The 26652-nt window shown below is 37.5% G+C and overlaps 1 protein-coding gene across 2 annotated transcripts in view; it reads right to left on the minus strand.

The window, feature by feature from the left end:
* The window catches only part of KCNN2 (potassium calcium-activated channel subfamily N member 2), a 173998-nt gene that overhangs the window by 63479 nt on the left and 83867 nt on the right, over window positions 1-26652 (minus strand). Inside the window, exon 5 of one of the 2 annotated variants that reach the window (XM_024743367.1) lies at window positions 19766-19800. The exons of the other annotated variant lie outside the window; for it this stretch is intronic. Within the exon in view, the coding sequence (XP_024599135.1) occupies window positions 19766-19800 (35 nt within the window). The remainder of the gene's footprint in view (window positions 1-19765; window positions 19801-26652) is intronic. 2 annotated transcript variants of the gene reach the window in all.

Consider the following 26652-nt stretch of genomic DNA (forward strand, 5'->3'; position numbering starts at 1 on the left):
AGATATATTTAGGGAGGGTGGGAGGGAGGGAGACGCAAGAGGGAGGAGATATGGGAACATATGTATATGTATTCACGTTGTTATAAAGCAGAAACTAACACACCATTGTAAAGCAATTATACTCCAATAAAGATGTAAAAAAAACAAAAAAATATATATATAGTTCGCTTTTCTTTGTGTGATTTTGTCTGTATAGCTTTGCTTTTACCATTTGTCCTAGGGTTCTGTCTGTCTGTTTCTTTTTTTTAATATAGTTTTTAGCACTTGTTATCCTTGGTGGATTTGATTTGTGGTTTGGCTGCTCTCTTATTTCTTATTTTTTAAATACATTTTAATGTTTTTATTTATAATAATTTAAAAAATTATTTTAATAATTTTATTTCTTATTATTTTATTTTTCCCTTGTATCCTTCCTCCCTCTCTCCCTCCCTCTCTGCTTCCCACCCTCCCTTCCTTCCTTCCTGTCCTTCTCAATTTCTTTCTCTCTTTTTTTCTCCCTTTTCTACTGAGCCATGTGGCTGACAGGATCTTGGTGCTCCAGCCAGGTGTCAGGCCTGTGCCTCTGAGGTGGGAGAGCTGAGTTCAGGACACTGGTCCACCAGAGACCTCCCAGCTCCATGTAATATCAAATGGCAAAAGCTCTCCCAGAGATTTCCATCTCGATGCTAAGACCCAGCTCCACTCCAAAACCAGCAAGCTACAGTGCTGGACACCCTATGCCAAACAACTGGCAAGACAGGAACATGACCACACACATTAGCAGAGAGGCTGCCTAAAATCATAATAAGCTCACAGACACCCCAAAACGCACCACCAGATGTGGTTCTGCCCATCAGAAAGACAAGATCCAGCCTCATGCACCAGAACACAGGCACTAGTCCCCTCCACCAGGAAGTCTACACAACCCACTGAACTGACCATAGCCCCTGGGGACAGACACCAAAAACAATGGGAACTATGAACCTGCACCCTGCAAAAAGGAGACCCCCAAACACAGTAAGTTAAGCAAAATGAGAAGACAGAGAAACACACAGCAGATGAAGGAGCAAGGAAAAAACCTATCAGACCAAACAAAGAAGAGGAAATAGGCAGTCTACCTGAAAAAGAATTCAGAGTAATGATAGTAAAGATGATCCAAAATCCTGGAAATAGAATGGAGAAAATAAAAGAAACGTTTAACAAGGACCTAGAACAACTAAAGAGCAAACAAACAATGATGAACAACACAATGAATGAAATTAAAAATTCTCTAGAAGGAATCAATAGCAGAATAACTAAGGCAGAAGAACAGATAAGTGACCTGGAAGATAAAATAGTGGAAATAACTATGCAGAACAGAATAAAGAAAAAAGAATGAAAAGAACTGAGGACAGTCTTAGAGACCTCTGGGACAATGTTAAATGAACCAATTTGAATTACAGGGGTCCCAGAAGAAGAAGAGAAAAAGAAAGGGTCTGAGAAAATATTTGAAGAGATTATAGTTGAAAACTTCCCTAATATGGGAAAGGAAATAGTCAATCAAGTCCAGGAAGTGCAAAGAGTCCCATACAGGATAAATCCAAGGAGAAACACACCAAGACACATATTAATCAAATTATCAAAAATTAAATATGAAGAAAAAATATTAACAGCAGCAAGGGAAAAACAACAAGTAACATACAAGGGAATCCCCATAGGTTAACAAGCTGATCATTCAGCAGAAACTCTGCAAGCCAGAAGGGATTGGCAAGACATATTTAACATGATGAAAGGGATAACCTACAATGAGGATTACTCTACCCAGCAAGGTCCTCATTCTAATTTGATGGAGAAATTAAAACCGTTACAGACAAGCAAAAGCTAAGAGAATTCAGCACCAAAAAACCAGCATTACAACAAATGCTAAAGGAAATGCTCTAGGCAGGAAATACGAGAAGGAAAGAACCTAAAATAACAAACTCAAAACAATTAAGAAAATAGTAACAGGAAGATACATATCAATAATTACCTTAAATGTAAATGGATTAAATACTCCCACCAAAAGAAACAAACTGGCTGAATGCATGCAAAAAGAAGACCCATATATATGCTGTCTACAAGAGACACACTTCAGACCTAGTGACACATAAAGACTGAAACTGAAGGGATGGAAAAAGACATTCCATGTAAATGGAAATCAAAAGAAAGCTGGAAAAGCAATTCTCATGTCAGACAAAACAGACTTTAAAATACAGACTATTACACCAGACAAAGAAGGACACTACATAATGATCAAGGGATCAATCCAAGAAGAAGATATAACAATTGTAAATATTTATGCACCCAACATAGGAGCACCACAATTTGTAAGGCAAATACTAACAACCATAAAAGGGGAAATCGACAGTAACACATTCATAGTAGGGGACTTTAACACCCCACTTTCACCAATGGACAGATCATCCAAAATGAAAATAAATAAGGAAACACAAGCTTTAAATGATACATTAAACAAGATGGTCTTACTTGATATTTATAGGACATTCCATCCAAAAACAAAAGAATGCACTTTCTTCTCAAGTGCTCATGGAACATTCTCCAGGATAGATCATATCTTGGGTCACAAATCTAGCCCGGTAAGTTCAATAAAATTGAAATCATATCAAGTATCTTTTCCGACCACAAGGCTATGAGACTAGATATCAATTAGAGGAAAAAGTCTGTAAAAAATACAAACATATGGAGGCTAAACAATTCACTACTTAATAACCAAGAGATCACTGAAGAAATCAAAGAGGAAATCAAAAAGAAACCTGTAAACAAATGACAATGAAAACATGATGACCCCAAACCTATGGGATGCAGCAAAAGCAGTTCTAAGAGGGAAGTTTATAGCAATACAATCCGACCTCAGGAAACAAGAAAAATCTCAAATAAACAACCTAACCTCACACCTAAAGCAATTAGAGAAAGAAGAACCAAAAAACCCCCCAACATGATTTCTTTATGATTTCTTTATGAAAGAAATCATAAAGATCAAAGCAGAAATAAATAAAATATAAACAAAGAAAGAAAAGCAAAGATCAATAAAACTAAAAGCTGGTTCTTTGAGAAGATATACAAACTTGATAAACCATTAGCCAGACTCATCACGAAAAAAAGGGAGAAGACTCAAATCAATAGAATTAGACATGAAAACAGATAAGTAACAACTGACACTGCAGAAATACAAAGGATCATGAGAGATTACTACAAGCAACTCTATGCCAATAAAATGGACAACCTGGAGGAAATGGACACATTCTTAGAAAAGCACAACCTTCCGAAACTGAACCAGGATGAAACAAAAAATATAAACAGACCAATCACAAGCACTGAAATTGAGACTGTGATGAAAAATCTTCTAACAAACAAAAGCCCAGGACCAGATGTCTTCACAGGCAAATTTTATCATTTAGAGAAGAGCTAACACCTATCCTTCTCAAACTCTTCCAAAATGTAGCAGAGGGAGGAACACTGCCAAACTCATTTGATGAGGCCACCATCACCGTGATACCACAACCAGACAAAGATGTCACAAAGAAAGAAAACTACAGGCCAATATCACTGATGAAGATAGATGCAAAAATCCTCAACAAAACACTAGCAAACAGAATCCAACAGCATATTAAAGGATCATACGCCATGATCAAGTGGGGTTTATCCTAGGAATGCAAGGATTCTTCAATATACGCAAATCAATCAATGTGATACACCATATTAACAAATTGAAGGAGAAAAACTATATGATCATCTTAACAGATGCAGAAAAAGCTTTCAACAAAATTCAACACCCATTTATGATAAAAACTCTCCAGAAAGTAGGCACAGAGGGAACTTACCTCAACATGATAAAGGCCATATATGACAAACCCACAGCCAACATCATTCTCACTGGTGAAAAATTGAAACCATTTCCACTATGATGAGGAACAAGACAAGTTTGCCCACTCTCACCACTAGTATTCAACATACATTTGGAAGTTGTAGCCACAGCAATCAGAGAAGAAAAAGAAATAAAAGGAATCCAAACTGGAAAAGAAGTAAAACTGTCACTGTTTGCAGATGACATGATATTATACATAGAGAATCCTAAAGAGGCCACCAGGAAACTATTAGTGCTAATCAATGAATTTGGTAAAGTAGCAGGATACAAAATTAATGCATAGAAACCTCTTGTATTTTTAAACATTAATGATGAAAAATCTGAAAGAGAAATTAAGGAAACACTCCCATTTACCATTGCAACAAAAAGTATAAAATACCTAGGAATCAACCTACCTGAGGAGACAAAAGACCTGTTTGCAGAAAACTATAAGACACTGACGGAAGAAATTAAAGATGATACAAACAGATGGAGAGATATACCATGTTCTTGGATTGGAATAATCAACATTGTGAAAATGATTATACTACCCAAAGCAATCTACAGATTGAATGTAATCCCTCTCAAACTACCAATGGCATTTTTCACAGAACTAGAACAAAAAGTTTCATAAGTTGTATGGAAACACAAAGGACCCCAAATAGCCAAAGCAATCTTGAGAAAGAAAAACGGAGCTGGAGGAATCAGCCGCTCACACTTCAGACTATACTACAAAGCGACAGTAATCAAGACATTATGGTACTGGCACAAAAACAGAAATATAGATCAATGGAACAGGATAGAAAGCCCAGAGATAAACCCACACACGTATGGTCACCTTATCTTTGATAAAGGAGGCAAGAATATACAATGGAGAAAAGATAAGCTCTTCAATAACTGGTGCTGGGAAAACTGGACAGCTACATGTAAAAGAATAAAATTAGAATGCTCCCTAACACCATACACAAAAATAAACTCAAAATGGATTAAAGACCTAAATATAAAGCCAGACACTATAAAACTCTTAGAGGAAAACATAGGCAGAACACTCTATGACATAAATCACAGCAAGATCCTTTTTGATCCACCTCTTAGAGAAATGGAAATAAAAACAAAAATAAACAAATGGAACCTAATGAACTTTAAAGCTTTTGCACAGCAAAGGAAACCATAAGCAAGACCAAAAGACAACCCTCAGAATGGGAGAAAATATTTGCAAATGAAGCAACTGACAAAGAATTAATCTCCAAAATATACAAGCAGCTCATGCAGCTCAATATAAAAAAAACAGACAACCCAATCCAAAAATGGGCAGAAGACCTAAGGAGACATTTCTCCAAAGAAGATATACTGATTGCCAACAAACACATGAAAGAATGCTCAACATCATTAATCATCAGAGAAATGCAAATCAAAACTACAATGAGGTATCACCTCACACTGGCCAGAATGGCCATCATCAATACAATCTACAAACAATAAATGGTGGAGAGGGTGTGGAGAAAAGAGAACCCTCTTGCACTGTTGGTGGGAATGTAAATTGATACAGCCACTATGGAGAACAGTATGGAGGTTCCTTAAAAAATTGAATATAGAACTACCATATGACCCAGCTATCCCATTACTGGACATATACCCTGAGAAAACCATAATTCAAAAAGAATCATGTACCACAATGTTCATTGCAGCACTATTTACAATAACCAGAACATGAAAGCAACCTATGTGTCCATCAACAGAAGAATGAATAAAGAAGATGTGGCACATATATACAATGGAATATTACTCAGCCATAAAAAGAAACGAAATTGAGTTATTTGTAGTGAGGTGTTTGGACCTAGAGTCTGTCACACAGAGTGAAGTAAGTCAGAAAGAGGAAAACAAATACCATTTGCTAACACATATATATGGAATCTAAAGAAAGTAAATAAAAGTTCTTTAGAACCTAGGGGCAGGACAGCAGTAAAGTTGCAGATGTAGAGAATGGACCTGAGGACACAGGGAGGGCGAAGGGTAAGTAGGGATGAAATGAGAGAATGGCATGGACGTATATGCACTACCAACTGTAAAATAGACAGCTAGTGGATAGCAGCTGCATACCACAGGGAGATCAGCTCGGTGCTTTGTGTCCACCTCGAGGGGTGGGATAGGGAGGGTGGGAGGGAGATGCAAAAAGGAGGGAATATGGGGTTATGTGTATACATATAGCTGATTCACTTTGTTATACAGCAGAAACTAACACAACATTGTAAAGCAATTATACCCCCCAAAATATGTTAAATTAAAAAAAAAAGAAATGATATGTCTTGTTAAAGCCTAGAAAACATACTTTTTTACAAGCAGAGTATAAAAGGGGAAAGAGATGAAGGGAAGAGAGGAGAGAGGGGTAACACAGAAGAAAGTCCAAAAGTGACGAAAGTGAATAAAAAATAGTGGAAATATTACATGTAAAGCTCTACAGGGAAAACGTAAATAAATGATTGCAGAAAAATCGCTACATAAGCCAGGAAAACTCAAAAACCTTACTCACTTAAAAAAATTAAAATCAGCCTCATTTTCTAGCATCATGCACAAATCGATCTCATAGCCTTCACTAGTTCCTACTACAGTTTCCAACTACTCCAGAAAAAGAAAAACAAGAAAAAACAACTCAAAAGTCTTTCATTATCCTTCAATTTTTAGTATTTTCAGAATTTAAAATGGTAATCAAAACCCCTCCTGGCTGTATGTGTACCACCTGCAGAAGCAAGGCACGTACTGTGTACACTCAGTAAAGTGGGCTATACACTCAGCTCTCCAAATACACTGGAGATGATCGCTGATGCCAGATACAGAAGCAGACGTTTTTCCCCTAAAGAATCATAATTTTAGCTTGCCAAATGGGTGAGATTCACTTTTTTAACCAGAGAATTCAGGAATCAATAAAAAGGAATACTGCAAATGGAAACCTGGGTGGAAAATGACCTCTGCACTTGTGCTGTGTGCATGTAACCAAAAGCCATCAAGGATCAAAATTACAACAATCAAACAAACCCATGAGCTTAAGCCTAGGAGTGTAATGCTTGTCAGTCATCTCTTCATCTCTGTAGTATTATCACATGGCAATGGTATGTTCTCCTTAAACTCTATTCCTGTTAAACTGCACTAGCCAAATGCGAACCTACCAAGCCAGAAACGTTTCCCTCTGCTTAAATGACAAAACTGGGCTTATAGCAGCCAAGTGCAACAGCTGGATCTAAAAGCAGAGTACTGTGTGTGATGAAGTTAGATGATGAAGGGGTAGCTATGGAGGTAAAAGTCAATCGCTCATCACTAGCTTTCTCCTCCATCCTAACAAATCTGGTTAAAAATTACCGTGTGCATAGTTTGGTAACCATAGAGTGCCCCAGGGGATAAAGTATTTGCATGAGTTCTACATTCGCTGTGAGGCAGCATATAGGAAATATGTAACCTGAAAACATACAAATTAGAATAGGAAGCATGAACTATATCACAGTACTGTTTAAAAGAACTTTCTGCAAAAAATGTGAAAATGTTCACTATCTGTGCTGTCCCATTCAGTGGCCACTAGCCACAGATGCCTACTGAAGATCTGAAATGTGGCTAATGAAAATGAAGAACTGAGTTTTTAATCTTCATTTTAACCAATTTAAAATTAAATATCCATGTGGGGTGTCTGGCTGCCATATTGGACAGTGAGGACAAGCAGGCCACACAGTAGTAGGAGAACCACAGAACACACATAATCATGCTTTAATAACACAGCTGTTTTAATTCAGCAGTAACATTCACACTGAACTTTCTCTCCACCAAAGTGAAATTGGGTAAAGAAGTACAATATATTCCCTGACTTCCAAGACCTTAAACTATATATATATATCTATATATATATCTATATCTATATATATATATATGTTTACATGATATTCCATCGTCATTTGGTTACTTATTTTCTTGTTATGCTTCTTGGATAAAGAAGTATTTTAAAGAAATAAATTGAATTTGGATTACCTTGTGTATATTAATTCATTCAGACATGCAATGCTCCCTGAGTTCAGAGAGACTGCGCCAGGTGCTGGGGCCAGCAGGGCAGGCAAAGTACCCTACCCAACAGTTCTGAAATCCACAGGGAGTCAAGGATTACCCCTAGTCTCCACTGGCGGGCAAAGCGCTCCTGTTCTTTCTATCAGACCTACTTTAGTCCCTTTGCATGATACTGCTCATATGGTGGGACTCAGCTGGTACCCCAGGAGGAATCCACAAAAAGATTATATCAGGGCAGGTGTCTTTTGGGTTGACTGCTTTCCAAATCAGACAACCTGAACACCAGAGTTCTCTCATTGTCAGTATTCAAACTCTGCTCACATGGCATACTATTGAAAAAATGACAGAAGCAGGCTCCATATATATTTACAAGATAATCCTGCATATTGTTTAGTGGTATGTATACTGATAGCCAAAAAAAAAAAAAAAGTCATGCGAATGGGTGCATAGATGATCTCTTACTACTCTGTATCTTTTGATATATATCGACATTATTTCAAAACAGATGTTTCTATGGTGTGAATATTCTATTTATGCAGCTACTTAGCCTGCATAGAAATAGTTTTGAAGCAGTGTGAAGAATCATGCAACCCACAACGGTTTTCTTTTGCTTCATTTGATTTAATGAATGTTTGTTTCTGAACTTGTATATTTTACTTAAAAATAACAGTTTCATAAAATCTCTCACTGATGTAAAGTCAGCTGAACACATTATACAAGTGTTGACTTCTAAAATTAAAGAGGAATTCAGGAATAACTGCCACACCTTTTTTTTTCTGAGTTTGTCAATGGAGATAAGGTTTACTGTGGGATATTTTCCTTTCTATATTAAGGATTATATGATTCTCAGTTTATATACACACATTATTAATATAAGGCATGCTTATCCTGCAATCACTTGGCAGGTGTCACTTCATATACTGTCCAGGGCATATCTTTCAAACCTACAAACATATATATATATATATATATATATATACACACACACACACACACACATATATACATATATATATGTTTTGGGAAGGGAAATCACAATGCTCACTGTGATCTGTTTACAAAGTAACTGCATTTTTCCCTATCAGAATTGTGACCTCCATCATATTCAGCTCAGGAACCACTGAACTTTGTTTTCTGAGAATGACCAGCACAGACATATGGTGGCTTAAGAACAGAACATGATGTATATAGGTAATGAAGACACACACTGAGCTCAGTGCAATGTGGGGTGCAAGGGAGAAAACTATTTCAGGGGCTATTTTGGGGTTGGCTAAGAGGAGTAGCAGGCTTCCTGCAGGTCTGTGTCCTAATCCCCCTGGCTCCAAGGAGAGACAAGAAGTACAGTGTTCACCACGACAGTTGGGGTGCACACCAGCCTCTGGGGAAGCTCAGGTCAGTCAGCACTGAGACATATAAATAGTATGGCTTCCAATCTGTGCCATTTCTGCAACACACTGCTGTCCTCCATCCAGACCCCTCTTCTCTGTCAAGGGTATCTCCAGACACCAAGCTGCCCCGAATCAGACAAGTTGGGGTGACCTTTATGTCTCATCCCTACAATCAAGGAACCGTGACGTTCTGAGGCATCCACCTGCAAACGTTCCTAAACTGAGCCATTTCTTCTCCACCTGGCCTCTCCGGTCTTAATTCCTGCTTGTCTCACACTTGGATTCTAAACTCCAGCTGAAGAACTTACAATTCATGGGATATACGTTGCTCACACCCCTCCAGGCTTCTGCACATGCTGTCCTTTCTTCTTATACCTTAATCCCCCTTATAGCCTGGCTTCTGGTCCTTTGAATCCAGTCTACAAAGTCATGTCTTAACACTTATGCCCCTCTTCCTCCTAAGAGTGGGTCAGGCAGCCTCCTCTGGATGGGCTCATGGCTCCTGCACTGCACTTTACCACCCACCACTTGTCCACAGGGGTGCACACTGTTTCTGGTTCAAAGTTACATGCCCAGTGCTGGTTAGTATTTTGACTGATGCATAGTAGATAAACAATAGATTTTTTTAGTGAATGAACAAGTGAAAGATTCCCCATTCCCACTGTTGTATTCTAGGTCTGGGATGATGGAGGCTTAGTCAATTACAATAGACATTTTCCCAGCCTCTCTCTCTGCATCCTCCTCCTCTCTCTGGTCCCTGAGTTATGTTTCTAAAACATAAATCTAACAATGCTATTTTGTCTCATAACCTTGGATGGCTCGCGCCCTGTTAAAAAGAAAAGTCCCATCTCCTTAGCATAATATCCAAGGCCATATACAACTTGGTCCAACCCACCATTCTTGCCATTTCTTCCCATCACCAGCTACATGCCGAACTCCACTGCTTTTGTCCCTTAGCTTCTAATTGTCCTTATCTCACTACTCCATCTTCAACATCCATCCCATCTGAGAAGTATCCCTTACTTCCCTGAGGCACAAGTCCTTACAGATGTCACAGCATTTGTGTTAAATTATAGTTTTATTTTGTTATTTATTTGCCTCTTCCACTGGTCATTAAGAATCCAAAGGGGGAAAGTCTCTTAAATCCCACTGACTAGCTCAATACTTGGTTCTAGTAGGAGCCCAATAATTGTTTGAACACTAAATTTCAACAAGTTTAAATTCTATATGCTTAATCACTAAAGGGATTTCAATTTTGGAAGTTATTTGCTTTAAATAGGAACATAAAGGCAGGATAAATCAAACTTAATACAGGTGCATTTTGTCATGTAGCCAAATAGTAAGATAAATACATTACTGAGAATACTTATCCCCATGTTCTCACTTCTAGTTTGTATTGTTTTGTGTTGTAATATGTAGCAATTTGCTGGTTGCTTATGAGTCTCAACATTAACAAATTAATGAAATTTAGAGAATGCAAAGAAAATCTGATTTTTATTAGTTTTGGTTCAATAATTCTAAACCTATCAAATTAATTAAAATTGTCATTAACCCCTTTTCCCAAGATAAAATGACAAATTCCTTAATGTGTAGGATACTATATATTAATTTGTGATTCTTGTGCTTTTGTTCTTCTTTTAACTCTTCAGTTCAATTTTGACTCTAGAAGAAAGATATTTCTTACACAATCCCAATGAAGCAGCACCTAATGATTCTAAAATTCTTTCCGTTTGTGGAAAATGAAGATTAAGTGACAAAATGCTGTAAACAGCTTATAGATTATGTACTGCAACAGAAAACAATTTCAAAACAGCTGTTATTGCTGTATTTAATACCCCAAGTTATTACCATGTATGTATGCCACAGATAAATGGAAATACGGCTTAGCTCCGAAGGGTCTGATTACAAAATCCACAGGACAAAAGGTAACAAAGGCCTCTGAAGAACATGAACTAGTTGATAAGGCTGGGAAGTAACACAGTCATCTGATTTTAAATGGCAATCAACAAAACACTTATTAAATAAAACAGGATGTGCCCTTGGTGGTACAGCGGTTAGGGCTCTGTGCTTTCACTACTGAGGGAGCGGGTTCAATCCCTGGTCGGGGAGCTAAGATCTCCCACAAGCTGTGTGTGCAGCCAAAAAATGAGTTTAAAAAAAAAGATGGAGAAATAACTTAGACTTAGGAGTTTGGGATTGACATACACACTACTATATATAAAATAAACAAGGACCTACTGTATAGCACAGGGAACTATACTCAATATCTTGTAATAACTATAATGGAAGAAAATATAAAAAAAGAATATATATCTATATATGTATAACTGAATTACTTTGCTGTGCATCTGAAACTAACACAACATTGTAAACGAACTATATTTCAATAAAAAATTTTAATAATTAAATTAGGAAACTAATCCCCTCTCTGTTACTTTCAGTTTAGAGAAAATTGGAATACACTAATGACTAAAACTTAAATTTCTTCTCTCTGAAGTTTATTCTCTACTTATTTATTGTCTTACTTTCCTACACATATGAACTGATTAATGGATCTTACAAGCCATCCAGTTCAACTGTCTCAATAATAGCTAAAGAAACAGGCCTAGACATGTGAACTGACTGTCCAAGGTAAGAAAAGTAATGATCATCAGACAGGAATTAGAACCCAGGTCTTCTTACTTCCAACCACACACTCAGGCTTCCCCTCTTAAGTAAATCTGAGCTTTGCCAACTGGCATCCGGGTTTCAAGACTTGCTACCCACGGACTTATTTCACAGGTCTTCACAGATTACTTCTACTACAAAAATTTTAAAAGCTTCTAAAATCAGTACCCTTCATTAAACTACTTTCCTGAGAGCACCTTGAGGGCAGAAAAATAATTTTAGTAAAATCCACTTATTCATAAGAGATTAAATATTTTATGCAATGGATAATTTGAGATCCTTGTGTTCATGTTCTTTTTTAACTCTTCAAACCAATGTAGACTCAGGAAGCAAGACATTCCTTACATAGTCCCCATGAAGCAGCTCATAATGATTTTAAAGTTCTTTCTCCATGAGAAAAATGAACATTATGTGACCAAATGCTGAAAATAACCTACAAGACTTCCACTGAAGCAGAAACATTTTAAATCGACTGTTAGTACTATATTAAAGACCCCCATGTGCTTGGGCATTTAAATAATCAGTCATTCTTTTCTTGAAAACACTTTAAAAATCTCTTATGCTGGCATTTGGGGTCCACTAAATGAGTCTCCAAATTGCCCTTCTGACTTTACATACTATGTTCCCAAACAGAACAACTAACTTGTGTATTCTCTCTTCAATCTGTCCCACATCAATCCCTTGGTTCACAACTGTTACGTATTCTTAAGGTCCTGTTCAAATGACACTTTCATACCATCATAGCATTTTCTGTCCCTTTCTTGGGCACATGTCCCTTTCCAATTTAGATTGTTGTTGGTGCAGCACATCCTCCCGCTCTCCTCCTAGACTGTGAGCCCTCGAGTTGGGTCCTTGGTCCAAGTATTCTTTAATTGCATCCATCAGCTGTGACAGCATCTGGCAAGGCCTGTTCCAGAAGGCACTCAAGGAGGATGTTGCTGAATGACGGCAGGAAGGAGGAGAATCTACCTCAGCTGAGAAGCACAGACGCAGCCACTGAAACCCAGGAAGCAGAAGTCCAGGTTGATGCAGAGTCTTGCCAAAGCCCACATAGGGGACTTTCTGATCATTGAATCCCAAATAACCAGCTAACTTTCTGCATCAAATCATATTGACTGGTTACATATTTTTTTCTAAAATTCACTACTTAAACGTCCCAGTCCTCCTTGTAAGGAATGGCACCAAAAACGGTGGAGAGCTTAAACAAGCTTTACTTGGGAACGCTCCTGGGCGAGGTTCACTGGTCCAAGAGAAAGGGGCCAGAGAAGTCGCGCCTAGGCGAGGGTTTGGGCAGAATTTATAGGGGAAGAAGGGAAAGGGGTGTGGTGAATCCGGGAGGGCACAGGGTAGTCCTTACTTGGTGGTCTCTTCGGGTATCGTGGCAATATCTGGTGCCGGTTGCATCAGTCTTGGGACCGTTAGTCCCGCCCCTCGAAAGGCGGGAAGGCTGGGCCGGGTGGAAAGTCCCCAGGTCAGTTCCTGGAACTGCGTGGCTGGGAGCTCCAGGTCAATTCTGAGAGCTGGGTGTGTGGAACGTTCCGGGCTGATGCAACCTGTGAGTCTGATTGCGTTCCTCTGCCTCGGGCCAGTTGGCCTTACACTCCTGACTTGACTACACAGAACAGGAGTTCCTTTTTGACTCATGAAAAAAACTTGTCTCTCTCTCTAGTTGACTCTAGGTATTTGTTCTGCTGTGATAGTGACACTGCACTGAGCAGCGACGTTTGTCCCCAAATGAAAAAGCATTAGACTGTGGTGTCTAATGTAGTAGCTTTCTCACTGCTTTGTTTGTCCTATTCCCATGCAGACAGGTTGTCACTAACTACTGCTATCCCACTTCAGCAGTGTCCTTCCCTTTCTAATTTGCAGCTATTGGAGAAACGGGATTCCAAGCTGCACTAAAATAGTGTCTAATGAAAGGCAAAAATCTCTCATTGAGACTGCCAATTATTTTTTCTATGAATAAAGCACACTTCAGCTTTAAAACCTATATTTTTGGCTACTCGCTGACAGTTTTGATTTTTTCTCAGTTGAATTTTGGAAGGACAGGCTGTTAGATAATAGTTCACTGGGAGCAATGAGAGTCCACCCAAGGTCATGTGCCTCTTTTATGAAGCTCTTGTTTTAGATAGAAAGTTATATCAGTAATCTATTAAAGAAGGACACCTGTAGGTACTTCCATAGAAGCCTATCTGTGATAGCCTGCTGAGTTAAAAGACACACAGGATGTTGCAATCATAAGAATTATCTATTTTAAAAGTCTATACTGATATACAGTTTGGAAGAATACAAACCTATTATTATCATGGGGTTTTTGCTATGGAAATAGCAGTTATTGCTAGGGAGCAGGAAGGCTAAAGTGGGATGTTTTTGGTTTAAATTTTTTTATCTTTAGAATTTTGATTTCTAACTTCTCTGCATTATTGTCCAGAAACACAGACTATACAATGATGTTAATTCGAGGAAATCTACTAAGACATATTTCTCAGATCACATCTGGTCAATTACTGAGAAAGTTTATGAAAATTAGAAACAATGTATATTCACTAATTGCTGGGTACAGGGCTGAATATATGTTTATAAGATCGGGGTTATTAATTGTTATTCAAATCATGTATAAGTCATTTATATTCTTACTGACTTTTGGTCTGCATGATTTATTAAAAGCTGAGGTGTATTAGTCTCCCTCTGTGATGGTACATGTGTAAACTTCTGCTTAGAATTTGTTCATTATTTTATGTATTTTTGAAGTTATATAATTAGACATACACAGGCAAGTTTAGAATTCTTAAATCTTTCTGGTGAACTGTACCTTTATGTTATGTAATGATCTTTTTCACTCCTAATAAAGTTTTTGCTTTAAACACTATTTTTATTTGGTATTAACAAAGCTATACCAACCTTCTTTTGATTAGTATTTGCCCGATGTATCTTTTCCCAGTCTTTTATTTTCAACCTGTTCATGTACTTTAGATATATCTCTTGTCAACTTTACATAGGTAGAATTTAAAAGAAAAATAATAATCTCATTTACTGCAATTACTAGTATCTGTGGGTTTGTTTCTATCATACTATTGTGAATTTCTAGTTGCCCTATTTGTTATATGCTTCCTCCATACCACACATTTTTCTATCCTCCATTTGCTTGGGTGTTATATGCATTCTAGTTTTCTTTTACTAGTTATCCTTACAGCTTTCAACAAGAACTTTAGACTTTAAGTTCAATAACCCTCTTCCCCCAAGTGCTACATGGGCTGTAGAACTTAAATCTAAACCTTCTTCCTGAAGGACATCCTTTAGAAGTCCCTTTAGGGAGCATCCGTCAGTGGTAAATACCCTTACTTTGTGATTATCTAATAATGCCTTTACTTTGACCTTGTTTTTAAATGGAATTTAGGTAGTTATAAAATTCTAGATTGTCAAGAAGATCACCTTCTTGCAACACTTCGCAGACATGCCACTGTATTTCAGCTTCTGTTTTTTTGAAGTTGGGATGTCTACCTAAATAGGGATAGCAATCACCGTGACAAGTTTCTTTTCTTTTTCTGATTCCCTTTAAGATTTTTTACTTGATGTTCTACAATTTACTACAATATGTCTACATATATATTTGTTTTTCTTTACCCTCTTGTTATTTATTTGGCTTCCTGAATCTGAGGATTCATGTCTCATCAGTTTTTAAAAATTCTAAGCCACACCACCATTTTCATTATTCTCTTCTTCTGGAAGTCTAATCTGAGGTATTTGTACATTCTCACTGTACCCATGTGTCTCTTCATTTCTTTCATATTTTCTATCTAATTCTAGACATAAAGAATATACACCATTCAAGAAATATTTCTTTAGCTCTATCTTCCAGTTTACTAATTCTCTGTGAGATAGCTGTGTCTAATCTGCTACTTAACCACTGAGATTCCTGTTTGGTACTTTTAAAGTTTTCCCCAGTCTTTATGACAGTGTACTTCTGCTTTATGCTTTCATCTTTCTTCAATCAATTTAGACATATTTATTTCTTATTCTGCATATTTGAAGTTTTGAGGGGCCTGGTGTTCAATTTTTCTGTTTGTTATTTCTGCTTTCTCTCTTGGTGGTTTGTATCTTTATGCATTTGGCAGCCTTGGATGATTGAGAATGGGGTGGGGAACGGTGTACATCTTAGGTAGGAAAGACCTCCTGCTGGACGTGGGTTGAGGTGTGCCCCTCTGGAGAGGTTTGCATCTGCTCTAACAGGTGACTCAGAGTGTCACATACCAGGGATTTAAAATGTTGGTCTCTCAACGGGCAGTAAATTTAAAAGCATGTATGATCAGCCAGTGGTTATATATTCTTCAGGGGAGACCACTTTGGACCCCAACATACCACCCAGGCTGGGAGATAGTATGTTTTCTGTTTGTTTGGTTTCCTTCTGTGGTGGGAGATTTTCTACTTAGTCTACCATTTCATTAAAGGTATATCCCCTTAGAGCAGTGTGTTTCAAACCACTGTCAAGCCCTATTAGTAGATAGTGAAATCAGTTTAGTGCTGTGGTTCTCAACCTTGACTATGTGTTAGAATCACCCAGGGAGCTTTTAAAACCCTGACTCCCAGGCCACAACTCAGGACCAATTAAATCAGAATCACAGAGGGTGGGAGCCAGCAACTTATATTGTTATAGCTCCCAGGTGACCTGAATGAACAGCCAAGACTGAGAACCACCAGGATGACCAGCATTTTATAATAAAACAGAATGGAATACAACAGAACAAAGAGTACATTAGCATTGATCCTTAGTAAGAACTCTGCACATTGCTACAAGAGCTGCTGCTCAGTGGTGTGTGTGTGACAATGTATCATGTTCTAATATATATTGTATTCTTTACTGTGGTTTTCCCTTAAAAAAAAAAAGAACCTAAAAACATTAAGCCTCTTGGTTATCAAGATTAGAAGCTGTCCTCAGAATAGCTGAAGCATGAGAGCCAGTTTCTTACCTGCATTCCTACCGCAATTTTTTTTTCTTTGGGCATGTGGAGATTTCCCTAACTTTCTTGGACATCCAGCTGTACATTTCCACTTCATCCAGCTCCTCCAGGTGTTTGGTAAAAGGTTATCAGGATATCAAAACTACCATATTGCTGAATATGGAATTTCAGATTTCTTTATATACTTCTGGTGTCTTTGAAGTTTATTCAAAAACACACACTATGATGTCTAATTTTACACCTAAAATGTGCTCTAATTATACTCTATGGATATTAATATATTCTACAAAGACATCACAGAAAGTGATGTAGTGTGCCTTTCCAACACACCCACCACAGTACCAAGCTTGTCACAGATAGATCTGCAGGAAGATTCTTTAAGATCAGGGCTTTGGAGTTTTTGTTGCCCAGTTCACGAGACCAATGGGAGTTTTCAGAAGGGGAAATAAGAGAAAACAGACAGAACTCAAAAGGAAGAACCAGGGTAGAATTTCTTATTGACCAAGTGCTAAAGTAAGATGACCAGTGGGCAAAGTGACCACATGTGAAGGGCACGTCTGAAGCATAGAAACATTACCACTTCTCTATAAACTGGGATGAGGGAGACATCACAGACATGGTGTTTGTTGTTGCTGCTGTTAGCATGGCTAAACTAGCCGTTGGGAACATTCAAGCACCTTCCCAAAGCTCTTATGGACTTTCTTTTTTGTGTGTGAGGTGTGACAATAACTGAAATTGAAAATTCTCTAGAAGGAATCAATAACAGAAAAACTGAGGCAGAAGAAGGGATAAGTGACCTGGAGGATAAAATAGTGGAAATAACTATTTCCTCAGAGCAGAATAAAGAAAAAAGAATGAAAAGAATTGAGGACAGTCTCAGAGACCTCTGGGACAATATTAAATGCACCAACATTTGAATTATGGGGTCCCAGAAGAAGAAGAGGAAAAGAAAGGGACTGAGAAAGCATTTGAAGAGATTATAGTTGAAAACTTCCCTAATATGGGGAAGGAAATAGTCAATCAAATCCAGGAAGCACGGAGCCCCATACAGGATAAATCCAAGGAGAAACATGCCAAGACACATATTAATCAAATTACCAAAAATTAAATACAAAGAAAAAATATTAAAAGCATTAAGGGAAAAACAACAAATAACATACAAAGGCATGCCCATAAGGTTAACAACTGATGGTTCAGCAGAAACTCTGCAAGCCAGAAGGGAGTGGCAGGACATATTGAAAGTGATGAAAGGGAAAAGCCCACAACCAAGATCACTCTACCCAGCAAGGATCTCATTCAGATTCGATGGAGAAATTGAAACCTTTACAGACAAGCAAAAGCTAACAGAATTCAGCACCACGAAACCAGCTTTAAAACAAATGCTAAAGGAACTTCTCTAAGCAGGAAACACAAGAGGAGGAAAATACCTGCAATAACAAACCCAAAACAATGAAGGAAATGGTAACAGAAACACACATATTGATAACTACCTTAAATATAAATGGATTAAATGCTCCAACCAAAAGACATAGACTGGCTGAATGGATACAAAAACAAGACCAATATATATGCTATCTACAAGAGACACACTTGAGACCCAGGGACACATACAAACAGAAAGTGAGGGGATGGAAAAACATATTCCATGCAAATGGAAATCAAAAGAGAGCTGGAGTAGCAATTCTCATATCAGACAAAATAGACTTTAAAATAAAGACTATTACAAGAGACAAAGAAGAACACTACATAATGATCAAGAGATCAATCCAAGAAGAAGACATAACAATTGTAAATATTTATGCACCCAACATAGGAGCACCTCAATACATAAGGCAAATACTAACAGCCATAAAAGGGGAAATTGACAGTAACACAAATCAGAGTAGGGGACTTTAACACCCCACTTTCACCAATGGACAGATCAAACAAAATGAAAATAAATAAGGAAACACAATCTTTAAATGATAAGTTAAACAAGATGGACTTAATTGATATTTATAGAACACTCCATCCAAAAACAGAATACACTTTCTTCTCAAGTGCTCATGGAACATTCTCCAGGATAGATCATATCTTGGGTCACAAATCAAGCTTGGTAAATTTAATAAAATTGAAATCATATCAAGTATCTTTTCTGACCACAATGCTATGAGACTAGATATCAATTACAGGAAAAAATATGGGAAAAATACAAACACATGGAGGCTAAACAATACACTACTAAATAACTAAGAGATCACTGAAGAAATAAAAGAGGATATCAAAAAATACCTAGCAACAAATGACAATGAAAATATGATGACCCCAAACCTATGGGATGCAGCAAAAGCAGTTCTAAGAGGGAAGTTTATAGCAATACAATCCTACATCAAGAAACAAGAAATATCTCAAATAAACAACATAACCTTACACCTAAAGCATTAGAGAAAGAAGAACAAAAATACCCCAAAGTTAGCAGAAGGAAAGAAATCATAAAGATAATATCAGCAAAAAATGAAAAAGAAATGAAGGAAACAATAGCAAAGATCAATAAAATTTCTTCTTTGAGAAGATTAAAAAGTCAATAAACCATTAGCCGACTCATCAAGAAAAAAAGGGGGAAGACTCAAATCAATAGAATTAGAAATGAAAAAGGAGAAGTAACAACTGACGCTGCAGAAATACAAAGGATCATGAGAGATTACTACAAGCAACACTATGCCAATAAAATTGACAACCTGGAAGAAATGGATACATCCTTACAAAAGTACAACCTTCCGAGACTGAACCAGGAAGAAATAGAAAATATAAACAAACCGATCACAAGCACTGAAATTGAGACTGTGATGAAAAATCTTCCAACAAACAAAAGCCCAGGCCCAGATGGCTTCACAGGTGAATTCTAGCAAACATTTAGAGAAGAACTCATACCTACCCTTCTCAAACTCTTCCAGAATATAGCAGAAGGAGGAACACTATCAGACTAATCCTACGAGGCCACCATCACCCTGATACCAAAACCAGACAAAGATGTCACAAAGAAAGAAAACAGCAGGCCAATATCACTGATGAACATAGATGCAGAAAAAGCTAATAACAAAATTCAACACCAATATATGACAAAAACCTTCTATAAAGTAGGCATAGAGGAAAATTACCTCAATATAATAAAGGCCATATATGACAAACCCACAGCCAACATCGCTTTCAATGGTGAAACACTGAAACTATTTCCTCTAAGATCAGGAACAAGACAAGGTAGTCCACCCTAACCAATATTATTCAACATAGTTTTGGAAGTTTTAGCCACAGGAATCAGAGAAGAAAAATAAATTAAGGAATCCAAATTGGAAAAGAAGAAGTAAAGCTGTCACGGATTGCAAATGATATGATACTATACACAGAGAATCCTAAAGGTGCTACCAGAAAAGTACTAGAGCTAATCAATGAATTTGGTAAAGTAGCAGGATACAAAATTAATGCACAGAAATCTCTTGTATTCTTATACACTAATGATGAAAAATCTGAAAGAGAAATTAAGGAAACACTCCCATTTAACATTGCAACAAAAAGAATCAAATACCTAGGAATAAACCTACCTAAGGAGACAAAAGACATGTATGCAGAAAACTATAAGACACTGATGAAAGAAATTAAGGATGATACAAACAGATGGAGAAACATACCATGTTCTTGGATTGGAATAATCAACACTGTGAAAATGACTCTACTACCCAAAGCAATCTACAGATTCAATGCAATCCCTATCAAACAACCACTGGCAGTTTCACAGAACTAGAACAAAAAATTTCACAATTTGTATGGAAACACAAAAGACCCCAAAGAGCCAAAGCAATCTTGAGAAAGAAAAGCAGAGCTGAAGGACTCAGCCTCCTGCACTCAGCCTATACTACAAAGCTACAGTAATCAAGACAGTATGGTACTGGAATAAAAACAGAAATATAGATCAATGGAACAGGATAGAAAGCCCAGAGATAAACCCACTCATATATGGTCACCTTATCATTGATAAAGGAGGCAAGAATATACAACGGAGAAAGGCAGCCTCTTCAATAATTGGCGCTGGGAAAACTGGACAGCTGCATGTAAAAGAATGAAATTAGAACACTCCATCACACCATACACAAAAATAAACTCAAAATGGATGTAAAGAATGGACTTGAGGACATGGGGAGGGCAAAGGGTAAGTTGGGATGAAGTGTGAGAGTGGCATGGATATATGTACACTACCAGATGTAAAACAGATAGCTAGCAGGAAGCAGTCGCATAGCACAGGGAGATCAACTCGGTGCTTTGTCACCACCTATAGGTGTGGGATAGGGAGGCTGGGAGGGAGACACAAGAGGGAGGAGATATAGAGATATATGTATATGTATAACTGATTCATTTTGTTATAAAACAGAAACTAACACACCATTGTAAAGCAATTATACTCCAATAAAGATGTTAAAAATAAATAAATAAATAATGTGAGGTGTGAGATTAAGGATTCTTGCTGTTAAGCCCTTTTACTATTCTGTCCCCAGCACATCAAAAGATGCAACAGAAATATTTTTTTAATACTGCCATGTCCCACCTTTGGAATTCAACACTTCCTCCTATCTTAATCCTCCCAAATGCCACTGACCTGGCCAAAATTCCATCTACCCACATGGGTTTTAGGAATTAGTTTCCAGTGCAGTCTGTACAAACCAGGCTAAGCATCTCATTATCTAAAACTTTCAACCTCCTTCTTTGTTACTGTTGTGGTGCTCCTACATTTTAAACTGTAAATATAGTAAGTATGTTCTCCTGGAATCATTATATAAAGAAATGTCACACCCAGACCACAACACTGAAATCTGGCAGATTGTGGGCAATCTGTTTTTTCTCTCCAAGGAAGTAAACATCTGCCCAGTTGCCTTAGAAATGTTAAGAAGTAGATGAAGGTGAAACGAAATATATTAACAGATTGACTGAGGTAAGATGGGGCTTTGCGTTTTGTTTTGCTTGGGTTTAACTGGTCAAAACATTTAAATATGTTACTATGCTCATAGAACTGGATGATAATCCTTTGGGATAGATAAAAAGCAAGAGAAATGTAATCAGAGAAAAATAAATGTTGAAGGAAAGAAATAAAGCTTTGGAGAGGAAAAAAAAAATTACTGCCCACCTAGATGAGATTTTACTCCTTACACATCACCCAGGCACTGCTGCTTGACCTCCTCTCCCAGCATCACAATTTGCCACCTTCCCACGAGGGTGGAGATCCCCTTACACTGGACTATACTACAGGAAGGTAGATTCTTTAATTTCAAATTGTATTTTAGGACCACCAATAATTGGAAAAACCCCTGAGTTTATCATAAAGGATCTGAATTATGTAACACTTTCAGTAGTATCCAAATCTGTAAATTTAACTTTTTATTTTCTACTTTTAGGTCTTTCCATCTTCAATCTGAAAGTTAATTGTCATGGAGGAATAAGCAGATTTTGCAGAGCATTGTTTATTTAACTGTAACTCATGAGTGTTCACTACAGAAGCAGATTAGTTTTTTCCCCTACCGTATTAGAAAGCCAGTGCAGTAATAATATCTCATTTAGCATTTCTAAAATTTCAACAAATAACTTCTACATTCATCCATATCCTCCCTTTCTCTCTCTCTCTCCCCACTGGCCCCCTGTCTTTCTCCCTCCTGTTAGCAGACACTGTTTTCAATTCCTAGACTGCTGTTCCACTGTTCTGGGAAGAAGTCCATTTAATCTGTGTACCAAATTTATTATGCTTTAAACTATCTCTTGGACAATTCTTTCAGGTTCTATATATAACCATGTCTATAGTTTTTGTGCCAATTCTCTTTTGGATAGCTTTCTTTGGATGAAAGACTTGTCCTTAAACTTTTCTTGCAACAAGGCACACACAACCAATTTTATAGACATTAAGAAAACCAACCAATCAATAAACAAAAGTCTAAGTCTGTGCAACCCAAAATGGTAGCCACTAGCCAAAAGTGCCTACTTAAGTTTAATTAAAATTACATAAAATTTTAAAATCTGTACTTTAAAAATGTTAGCCACATTTCAAAGGCTCAATACCCACATATGGCTAGTGACTATCATACTGAATAGCACAAAAGAACAGTGCCATCACTGCAGAAAGTCCGACTGGAGAGCATTGTTTTAAAATGTCTACAGAATTTGCAAAAACACTGAAAAACTGAAATACATGACTCACTGATTTTTTTCTTTCATGTTTTTACATTCCTTCCTTTAACCAAATGAAAAACTACACAGATGTCTTTCATTAAATGTCAATGTTAGATCCAGTCCAAAAATGGAGAAATAAAGTATATTATGAGGATAAAAAATAAACAACCCCCAGTCCAAGTGAGTTTCAGAATAAGCATCAAGGTCAAAAGTCAGGATTCTGAATGCAGATTTCATGGGGGGCTGATTTTCTAAGGTCTTATCCATCTAATCATATTTATACACGCAAAATCAAGACTGTTGATATTAAGGCATTCTCTGCCCTCCTAATAGTTTAATGGTTCCATAGAGCAGTGGTCCCCAAACTTTTTGGCACCAGGGACAGGTTTTGTGGAAGACAAGGATGGGGTGGGAGATGGCTCAGGCAGTAATGCGAGTGATGGGGAGAGATGGGGAATGGCAGATGAAACTTCACTTGCTCACCCACGGCTCACCTCCTGCTGTGCCTTCCCATTCCTAACAGGCCTCGGACCAATATTGGGAACCCCTGCCATAGGGGAAAGAAGACAACCATCTGAACTGTTTATTACTATATTCATACACTCAGGTCCAACACAGTGTGTTACTGACTATCTCAAGGTTGATAGAAAACAATTCCTAAATCTATTACACTGACCAAACATCGAAAACCTCAAAAATACTACAAAAAACCAATATAAAGTGTCAGTTGCACCTTGCAGGCCTACAAGCCTTATAGTGGGCCAGCCTTGAGACTGAAGAAAGAGCCCAGAGACAGCAACAGAAACATCAATGGCTTATTGGACAGGGGGAGCTTAAAAGGGTGCTGGAGCCACACCCTACCAGGTGCAGCAGATGGTGGAGAAGACATGGCAGCAGGCTCTGCTCCTTGGGAGAGAAGGAGGCTACCACCATTCTGGGAGGAATTGATGTCAGGTGGGCTCATCAGTTACCAGGGAATAATTGAGCCCTATAATTAAAAGAATTGGCTAGTCATGTGAATGAACAGGGACTGGTCGAGGTGGGGGTGTAGAGAGAGCAAGATAACAGCCATCCTGAATGGCCTAACCATTTTGATATTTATAAACTACAGCCAATAGATACAGCTTTTTTAAAAGTTTTAAGTTAGAGTATGATGAGCTGCAGAGTGTCATTTCATATTTCACCTATGATGAAATGATGTTGACTACTCCATTAGAGCGGGAAAAGTGAAATGCTGCTTTCCTGAGAACACACAAGCAGATTAAAGCAAGCAACCTACCCTGCTACCCAGTTCCATGTATTCAGTGATAAGGACCCACACCTGGGGGATTAGCAGAATTTAAGGCAATCCTTACTAAGAAGCTTAAAAACTAAAAGTAAAATAAAAGTTCAAATGCTCATTAATTTATTTAGTTAATGAACTGTGCCTTCTTGAAGATAACACAAAATATAGTTTCCTTGTAGAAGAAATGACTAACTTTTGCTTTTAGATTCATGTAAAAATTTAAAATGGAAAGCCTCCAAAATGATTACCATCAAATACTTCACTATTTACTCCTGAAGGTATGGAAGGGAAGACTTAAGAAGAAGAATCTAAAAAGCCTAAGTTAATAAATAGAATTACAAACATGCAAAATAAAATGAATTCCCAGGGTAAAAAAGCAAAAAATTCTGTGATATTTATACTTGGGTCTCTGACTGAACTAAAAGATCTTTTCTTCTTTCAAAACAAAATTTTGTCAAGAGTTAGACATACATCCACATGATGAAATACTATTCAGCAATTTAAAATAATGCTTCTAGACCTTTGGGTTCTAGTCTAACACATAGAAGCTTGTAAGTTGTCACTCCCATTCTCACAATAAAAAGGTGAAAGACTGAAAATCAACAACTCTTCTTAGATCCAGGGGAGGTCACTGGACAGATAACCACCCTGAAAACTAGAGCCACAAGCAGACACAGAAAACCAAAGCTTACCTGGCACAGAAACTGCTCAGAAACACGCTCTGAAGCCAGTATCTGATAGGAACACTTCAAGGCTAATTGACTAATTGCTGGAGACTGAGCATGAACTAGCTTGAAAGATAAACACAACTCCAGGAGGCCTCAGCTTGGGGCAGGAGTTGCCAAACTCAGTTGGTGAGTTTCACCACCAGCAGCCCCACCAGGATCTTATGGGAAAGATCACAGAAAAATTCCATCCTGTTTACAGAAAGATGGGAAAAATAACCATTTTACAATAAGCCCAGAGCAATTTGTTTCCCTTAACAAAAGGCTGCACTCATGACTATTTTACCAGAGTCTAATCAAGTGGGGAAAGGGCAATACCCAACTGTCCCCAAAGTCTGACTTGGAGGAAGGGAATTGCCTAACTCCAGCCCCCTCTAGCTTTCTTATATCACCTAAAGGGGGAAAAAAGCACCTGAGAAGCATTTGTGAAGATCATAGCCCAGTGACCTGGGCTCACTAAAAGACTGAGACTTAATCATAGCATATAGAATGCTTCCCTCCTCCACACCTCACTACCACATCAATAGGGCTTCTGTATAATAACAGGGGATTACAATGGACCAGTTTACCTCAGTTCCTTTTACCCAATATCTTATGTCTGGATTTCCAAAACAAAAACAAAAACAAAAAACAACAAAAAAAAAAGAAGACATGCTAAAAGTAAAAAAAAAGAGAAAATGAGAAGCAGCAGCAAGCATCAGCCAGACTCAGATATCAGACATGTCAGAGATGTTGGAGTTCTCAGATGAGGATTTAAATTAATATAATTAAAATACTAAGGAATCTGATGGAAAAGATAGACAACATGCAAGACACATTAACAGTATAAGGAGAGAGAGATGGAAGCTGTAAGAAAGAACCAAACAGAAATTCCAGAGGTTAAAAACAAAACAAAACAAAACACTGTAAGACTGGATAAGGCTGAAGCTTGAAGATATGTCAACAGAAACTTCCAAAACAGAAGACAGATAAGAATAAACACTGAGGCATGATACTATACATAGATAATCCTAAAGATGCTACCAGAAAACTACTAGAGCTAATCAATGAATTTGGTAAAGTTGCAGGATACAAAATTAATGCACAGAAATCTCTTGCATTCCTATACACTAACAATGAAAGATAAGAAACAGAAATTAAGAAAACACTCCCATTCACCACTGCAACAAAAATAATAAAATACCTAGGAATAAACCTACCTAAGGAGGTAAAAGACCTGTACTCAGAAAACTATGAGACACTGATGAAAGAAATCAAAGATGACACAAACAGATGGAGAGATATACCATGTTCTTGGATTGGAAGAATCTATATTGTGAAAATGACTACAGTACCCAAAGCAATCTACAGATTCAATGCAATTCCTATCAAATTACCAATGGCATTTTTTTATAGAACTAGAACAAAAAATCTTAAAATTTGTATGGAGACAGAAAAGACTCTGAATAGCCAAAGCAATCTTGAGGGAAAAAAACAGAGCTGGAGGAATCAGACTCCCTGACTTCTTACTATACTACAAATCTACAGTAATCAAGAC

This window comes from Neophocaena asiaeorientalis, unplaced genomic scaffold, assembly GCF_003031525.2.
Source record: "Neophocaena asiaeorientalis asiaeorientalis breed wild unplaced genomic scaffold, Neophocaena_asiaeorientalis_V1.1 scaffold26, whole genome shotgun sequence".
Classification (NCBI taxonomy): domain Eukaryota; kingdom Metazoa; phylum Chordata; class Mammalia; order Artiodactyla; family Phocoenidae; genus Neophocaena; species Neophocaena asiaeorientalis.